Source organism: Pollachius pollachius (genome assembly GCF_949987615.1).
Source record: "Pollachius pollachius genome assembly, chromosome: 3".
NCBI classification, from domain to species: Eukaryota; Metazoa; Chordata; class Actinopteri; order Gadiformes; family Gadidae; genus Pollachius; species Pollachius pollachius.
Window position 1 is genome coordinate 31,716,145 of NC_136936.1, and position 8,483 is coordinate 31,724,627.

At 44.3% G+C, this 8,483-nt stretch overlaps 2 protein-coding genes across 2 annotated transcripts in view; both read right to left on the bottom strand.

Annotated features, from left to right (window-relative positions):
• dnajb2 (DnaJ heat shock protein family (Hsp40) member B2) overlaps nt 1–8,483 on the bottom strand; it is a 266,812-nt gene that overhangs the window by 202,921 nt on the left and 55,408 nt on the right. The window lies entirely within an intron of this gene.
• desma (desmin a) overlaps nt 6,177–8,483 on the bottom strand; it is an 8,515-nt gene continuing 6,208 nt past the window's right edge. Inside the window, exons 9-10 of the mRNA XM_079732045.1 lie at nt 7,986–8,083; nt 6,177–6,811 (exon numbers count right to left, since the gene is read on the bottom strand). Of these exons, the coding sequence (XP_079588171.1) occupies nt 6,770–6,811; nt 7,986–8,083 (140 nt within the window). The 3' untranslated portion in view covers nt 6,177–6,769. The remainder of the gene's footprint in view (nt 6,812–7,985; nt 8,084–8,483) is intronic.

An 8,483-nucleotide genomic window follows, 5' to 3' on the forward strand; every position in this document is an offset into this window, starting at 1 on the left:
CACACACACACACACACATTACACACAAGCTACACACACGTACATCACATCACAGACATGCATACGCGGGTGGGGTCATTCGGAGGAAATCAGAACATCCCTGTGGCAATGTGTTAACCTTGAGCCCCACTGGACACACCCAGAACCATTCCCTACGAGGAGGACCGCTCATCATACTGGGGCTATAGGGTTTGGATCCCCTCCCACGACGAGGCCTGACTTCGCCTGAAGATAGGATTGGCTGATAGGGCACTATCAGACACTTTCCCTCACACATACCGGGAGTCACCATGGGGAGTATGTTACTATGGTAACTAGGGTTAGAAGTGGGTGTTACACCCACAGCCGTCTCCCACAGTAGTGACGGAACCTGCTGTCGTTTTGACTGCAGACGGGGGTTTTGTTGTTATTTATGATGAACAGCGGTTGTTTCTAAAGCTGTGTGTATAGTTTGGTTCCTCAACGTACCGTACTGGAGGACTTCCTTGCTTGTGAATACTCAAAGGTACTTGTAATACTCCTCATCGTCATGTGTAGAAGAGAAACGTAGACAAGATGCGAGCACAACTTTCAGCCTTTTCAGCCAACGCCGCACTTTTAGACGTTAAGAATTCACAGATGGGCCTGACAAAAAGCCTCTTCAGAAGATAATTAATTGTAGAATTTCTACAGACTCTCTTTATCAAGGTTCATCGCTCATGACAAAGCCGTTAAGGTGCTCAGACCAAGGTGCGCTACAACTGTAAAACAATGCCTGCGCAAAAATAGGGTTTAACAAAACAGTTCCATGTTTTTCTCTTTTTCCACTGTCTCCCACGTAACGTCAGGTGTGTGTCACGTCCTCCTGTGTGTGTGTGTATGTGTGTGTGTGTGTGTGTGTGTGTGTGTGTGTGTGTGTGTGTGTGTGTGTGTGTGCACGCGTGTGCGTGTTTGTGTGTGCAGGGGAGATGATCCCATGCTGTCCTAAGCTATATTGATCTACATCGATGTGGTGTCTATGTTTCCGGTGTCGATCCCAGATAACTTCTTTTTCCTCAGCCTTTTTCAATCCACCTGGTCCGTCAGTGATGTGTCCATAGAAAGCACATTTCAAATTGGGCCCTGTTTGTTTATTTCTGTTCCAAGTTGTTGTGCTTTATATCTGTTAAAGTTTCACATGAAAATGTCCCTCATATATTGTCTGCTGGAGAAAAGGGGATTCTTTAAAGAATTCATCATTTATTTACACTTTTAATCACTCTCAGATACACTCTGCTGTATCTGGTGGCCTCCCTTCTGAGGTGGTTGCTATATGTTCGCACCATGAAGGGAACAGTAAGTGACATTTCAAATGGTCTTTGTGTGTAGACACATGGACTGCCCCCAGGCAAAACACCGGACTGAACCATAAAACAGGGAGGAGGAGGGGTTTTAGGGAGTCTACTGAATACAGGGAATATCTGGGAAATGTTTATGTTAATGATTTGTTGTTTCTGTGGTCTTATTTGCTGACGATGTGAAATGTTGGACTCTGTCTAAACAGTCATCTGGAACAGATGTTTTAATGGATAAATGGGGACACCTCGTCTGCCTTTGTAAACGGCACCCTCTTATATTTCCTACCGTCTGTCTTCTGCATGTGTGTGTGTGTGTTTCCCTGTGTGTCACTGTGAAGCTCTCTTGCCCTCAGTCTCTACCTATCTTCCTCACTCTCCTATTAACGCCCTCTCTCTCTGCCATGACTATCTCTCCCTGTACGTGAATGTTTGTGCCTGTGCGTGTTGGCGTGTGTCTGTGTGCGACGTATCTGTTTGTGTCGGTCAGCTCTCCCCTCAGTGTGCTGCTCCCAGATGTGTTTCATGGTTACCCTGTGACGTCCAGAGATACAGTAGAAGCTGACATCAGTTCAGTGGAGCTCCCCTCTCACCTTCCACCACACGATGCATTCACAATGCATCCATTTCAGGGGTTCAAGTCCATGTGCAAAGCGTACTTTTAAAAAGTACTGTGAATGAGAAGACAAATAAATGGTCTATAATCAACTGTGAAATATGAAATGCAATGTACTGAATCCCATACCTAAGTCAGGCTAAATAATCCTAAACAAAGTATGCATGTGCATTGAGTGCACGTGGCTGTCTATGTACTGGGGCTTTGCACGCTGAGCGGGGGCCCCTGGGGGCTCCTGGAGGCTCCTGGGGGCCAGTGTTTGATGGCGACGCTCACTCAGAGAGAGGTAGATACACTCACATAAGGAAACTTGTTTGTACTACAGCTGCCAGTACAGGAGACTGGTGTTCTCCAGACCCAGAACCCATCCTGCCAGTACAGGAGGCTGGTGTTCTCCAGACCCAGAACCCATCCTGCCAGTACAGGAGGCTGGTGTTCTCCAGACCCAGAACCCATCCTGCCAGTACAGGAGGCTGGTGTTCTCCAGGCCCAGAACCCATCCTGCCTGTACAGGAGGCTGGTGTTCTCCAGACCCAGAACCCATCCTGCCTTCATCGTCCGTACGATGAACCCTTCCACAGGGGCATCGAGCGAGGGCCAACCAGCCGTCCACCTTATACTCATTAAGGGTCTGCTGCCTTTATGGAGCATAAGTCCTAGTGAAGGTAGGTCCACTACCCTGTCCTGGTACATGAAGCAGCAGACCTCTGATCAGTATTGTGTGGACAGCTGGGTGTGTCCTGGGAAGGCTTTGTTAAACGGTCGGTCGTTTTGCATGAAAATGTTGTGTGTTTGTCCTCTCGGTTGTTCTATGTGAATAATTTTCGATACAATGTTGGATACTTGAATACTTACAATGTGGGACACAGAAAATAGAAATGTTACTGTGTTGTTTCATGGTTTTAACATGTGCAAAACGCAAACGCACTCCGATTTAATGATGATGCAACTATGGGATGTAATGTGGCCATGTTTGAGTGTGGGCCGTAAACGTATGGGTACATTGGAGTCATTTGACCACCTCTCAGTGATCCTACCATGCACATGTATGCTGAACTTAAACTAAGCAGACTTTACCCTTCTCTCCTCTCCTCATCCCTTGTTTCCTCTCCTCCCTCGTCGCCTCCCCGCCCCAGCCCGGTCCTCTCCAGTCTCACTTGCCCCTCTCTCTGGTCTGTGTGTGTCTGTGTGTGTGTGTGTGTGATTGTTGTCTGACGAAAGGGTTTTTGAGAAGTCAGGTGACCCATTGTTTTCTACTTGTCATGTGACTCCTCCCTTTTTTCTGAACCAGTGTTTCCGCTATCAAAACACAGTTGTGGCTCCTTGTCTGCTAACGTTTGACTTCTTCACATCTCCACTGCACTGTGCTTGTAGCAGAAAATAACTCAAGAAAAGTCAAGCGTTTTTATATTGGAACTAGACAGACTATAAGTGCTCACTAAATGAGGAGCCTTTGGGCCTCAATAGTCTTTGGTTTGAACGCTGGGATAGAGTGAGGAATAACTTGAAAGGGACCAATGGATAACTCATTTTTGAATTATTATTATTTGTATTATAATTATGTGTCTGTGTCTCACCACTGTTGGATGAATGTAGGAAACAATGCTGTGTATAAACCGCTGTAAATATAAAACAATGTACATATACATGTTCTGCTTATTGTCTTTTTCTTTTCCTTATTGTAATTATGAGTTTGTTTCATGTGGTTTACCTGTTAAGTTATTTTCTAAGGGAGTGCACAAAGTAAACCTTTTTTATGTAATTCGTTACAGTAAGACTACTGTGAACTAATCACTTAAGGCTGATGCAGGTGTGAAATAAACATTTGGTGAGGTGGATTCTGGGTAGAACAACAAGGTAAGCCAATTGGATTGTTCAAAAGGAGAGCCTATTATTATTATTATTATTATTATTATTATTATTATTATTATTATAATGATTATTGTTGAGCATGTATTTATATGGACCTGGATATAATAAACATTGTGATTCCAAATTATATCCCCTTGTCTGTCTCTGTTATTTTATATTTTGTCATTTGAGACTAATTTATTAAAGGTGAAAAGATGAGTATGAATTAGTCCTCCACACTAACACTTAGGGGGCAGCATATTACCAGAAGGTTTGGTGTCCATCCCTATTGTATTCTAACTGGTCTGAACCGCGTATCAACAAACAGCTAACTTAGCAAACATATTAACACTGTCAGTTACCTTATGCAATTAGATACCTTCATATGCTTTTCACTACAGAGCTAATGTTAACAGCATTGAAGGAAAACTGCTGGATTTCTCAACCTGGACCCTATCGACCCATCATTGTGGGTCTAAAGGGGTAAAGCCAGGCCAGCCAACCAGAACCTTCTCATTCGTCCCAAAAGTCTCTTCAGGTCCCCTGATTGGTTGGATGCTTCTCTTGCGCATTTGAATGCTGAAAGTGGAACTAAAACAAAGTAGGAGGTGAAGGTACGTTTGGACCCCTCCTTACCGTGGTAACATTCTCCAACTGCGTACGCCAATATTGGAGAAGGTTGCACAGAAAACATTTATATTTTTTTACTAATTAAATATTACTGAACGGTTGATGTTAATGGCACAAATGAAACAGAGCGTTTGATATGGATTCTGCCGTCCAAATGTAGAATATTGAGGAGAGTTTCCCTGCCCTGGACCTCATGCGGGTTGCCAGGTTGAGGTTAATGATCACGCAAGACCAGCCTTTATATTTTGAGACAAGTGTTTGATTTTGAAATGTATTCATTTGCAATTTACTTATTATTTGAAATTATGAACCAGTTGCAGCATCCGTCTTGTAATACTTCTGAGCTCTCAGCGGTTTCCATTTTCAAACACATCTCCAAGATTAACGTGTGTTTTAGCATGGTGCTGGTCATGGAGCTTTTTAGGTCATGCTTTTTAGGTCGTGTAGAATCTAGTACAATCTCAGCTGATCCAGTTGAGTTGCTTGGATCCATGGCTGAGGTTGTGTGGCAATTTATTTCCATTGTTTTATTTGTTTTACATATGAATCTGGCAACCCCGTGTTGCCAGATATATGTGTGTGTGAATATGACACGCACACAGGCCTATATGTACGCAAGCATACACACACACACAGACACACACACACACACACACAAACACACACACACACACACACACACACACTCTATCCCAGAATAGTGAATCAACATTCACAGGCCAAAACAAAAATTATAATTTTGAACCCGAATGGAAATGTCCAAGGAGGAACATACTGGCTGTTTTGTTGTAGTAGCCAGTGTTTGGACATGCTTCCTTCATATCTGATGACATTCTATGGTGATTTTATGATGTAGTAAATGTGGAACATATTGCTCCTTTAATGTGGCATTCTGAATATTTAAACATACTCTTTTAATTTGGGAACTTTTTCAAACATAACACTTAAGCTGCTATTAATATTTCTAAGCTTAGTGTGCATATCTGTTAAGGGAGCTTCGGGTCTCCCCAGAACATGGGCCACGGAAGCCTGTAGAGTGTCATTTGTGATATAGGGCTATGCAAACTCACACGCACGCACGTACGCACGCACGCACGCACGCACGCACGCACGCACGCACGCACGCACACACACACACACACACACACACACACACACACACACACACACACACACACACACACACACACACACACACACACAATTGAGCTGGTGTTTTGTCTCTGTTGACATTCTCAGTTCAGTGACTACAGACATACACTCAGAAGACGGTAATGTCTCATAGCTACTAATATGCTACAGCAGCAAACAGAATCCCTCGGTGGGGGCCAACTCATTAACTAAGCTATTGTTCCATTCCTGCCCAGCAGGGCCCCTCTGCTACTGAGCGCTTGAAGAGGGCCACTTCTACTCACTGCCCCTCCAAGGAATGAACTGACGTTCAGAAACAATGTATGTCTGTCGATCTGTCTGTCTGTCTTTCTGTCTGTCTCTACTGACTGCTCTGCTCTGTTTGTGTTTGTCTGTCTAAACGGTGCTCTCTCTGTTTGTCTGTCTGTCCGTCACTCTCTTTGTCTGTCTCTGTATCTGTCTCTCTGTCCGTCTGCCTACTCTTTCTGTCCACTTGGCATTCACTCTTTATGTCCAATTGGAATTCATTTGTGTTTCCATTATGGGAATTTAAAACAAAAAGTGACATGCTGTACCAGGCACACACTTTTATTTGAAAAGCCTATTTTTGAGACAGTGTAACTTTGTTGCCCATTCACATACAAATACACCAACACATGCTTTGTAGCGTCAAACTCTTCACGCCCAACAGCTACCGTTGGGTTGACCTGTTCAGAGCTGCTCTTTTACATTCACCCAATTAGCTGGTATTGGCATGTAGATCTTCTTCCAAAGTCCACCTCAGGAACCTCTGAGAGTTCTTGAGATCAGCCAATCACCCACTCTGAATGGTGAGGACTTCTTCAGTTTACAAAATATTTTAGACTTTTCTTCCACCCATTACAGCACTATTACCACGTTGCCATGTGGTTGAATTAGCTTTTGGCTTACATCTCTGCAGCTTGTGTTTCTACTTGAGGCCCCTAGTTATAGATAATAATAATAATAACCAAGCCGTGGAATTATCTTTGCCATCCTGGAGCCAGCTGAGAGGCAGAGGAGCCAACGGCAGCTGGATCCTGTGCTTTCTTTGTTAAAATCGACTTTGCACTTGCAAAAATTACCCTACAGGAGGAAAATGAAATATCCCTTTTGCCGCCTTTGAAACAAAAAAAGAGTATCATACATTTGATTCAGTTGTTATCTTCTTCGGTATACTTTATTTGATCGAATGTTGTGGTTCCTTGGTTTACATGATGTCCTGCTGGTGCTGTGTGGACTCGCTGACCACCTGAGGGGGAGAGGAGAGGACATCAGAGCAGAGATACACACATACCTGCACCACAGTACTGATGCACTACTGCAGTACCACAGTACCACAGTACTACAGTACTAGTGCAGTGTCACAGTGCCAAAGTACTACAGTACTAGTGCAGTGCCACAGTACTACAGCACTACTGCAGTAGTGTGGTTCTGAAGTAGTATTGTAGTACTGCAGTACCACAGTACCACAACCTCCCAACCTATTGATGTTGCTGTTTAAAAAGTTCTTTCAAACTTAAAATGAAATGTCGTCTCTCGGCCATCAGGTGACCCCCACAGGGATCCGGACCTCCAGCTTGGGATTAGCGTTAAAGGATCTGCACAGTGGGTTACCCGGGTCGATAGCTGTGTTACTAGGAGTGGGCTCTGTCTGGACACGCCCAGAACACCTGACACCTACTCAATGGCTTTAATGTTTCAAGAACGCCGCATGGTGGGCTCATTATTAAGGCATGAGGTTTCAACATCAGCATATTCAACCTCTCTCTGATCAACGGCCATACTTTTCTTGACCTCTGCATTTAGGATTGCAGATTGGACTTATTAATATTTCATAGACTCCTGTGCGTCGTCGCTGAGCCACGTTCTCTCGCCTTTCCCGAGCCGCAGCCAGCGGCGCTGCTTTGACAAGCAATTTAAAAAGACTCTTATCTGGTAGTGAGCATCAGCCTATGGGCTGCAGTGATTCACATTACAGGGACCATGAGCAGGGCTCTGGGAGCAGAATCACACACTGCACACTAGCACCCGCGCTCAGAGCATGCTTCATCTAAAGAATAGGGTCAACATTTAAGGTCAGCCTTCCCCAAGGGCCAAGCTTCATGATTACAAAATAAATGGTGTGTGTGCGTGTGTATGTGTATGTGTTTGTGTCTATGAATATGCATATGTATGTGTGTGTGTGGGTGTGGGTGTGTGTGTGTGTGTGTGTGTGTGTGTGTGTGTGTGTGTTTGTGTGAATATGCATATGTGTGTGTGTGTGTGTATGTGTGTGTGTGTTTGTGTGAATATGCATATGTGTGTGTGTGTGTGTGTGTGTGTGTATGTGTATGTTTGTGTGTCTGTGTGTGTGTGTGTGTATTTTTTGTGTGTCTGTGTGTGTATGAATAGGGCTTGTGTGTGTGTGTGTGTCTGTGTGTTACCTCTCCATCACGGGTCTCGATGGTCTTGATGAGGACGGTCTTCTTGGAGTGGACCTCGGAGGATCGCTGGTGGGCCACCTGCGACTCAGGACTGGTCTCTGTTGAGGGGTGGACTGGTTTACAAGCTGCTAGCATACCATCTTCTGAACAATACACCTAGCTGTCTGTTTAGCAGCACACCCAGAGATGTGATGTTGCCATTTACCATCTGCTGAGCTACAGACCCTTTCACAGCGGCCTCGTCGGAGGACAAACACAGGTGTCGCTCACAACACTAATTATGTTGTAGAAAATAACTGTTCCTTTTATGTACCAATGAATGTAAGTCATCTTCCCGCGCCCGATTATTTTTATGAGTGAGAACTGTGTTTGGGCTTCGATGACACCTTTATGAATAGGGTCTATCAAGATAAATTAGTTTAGTTCTCGTAGCTCACGTATTACCGGATATTTTCTACAATCTACAATGGAGATGGGAAGCAATTCCCAGGTAACAGC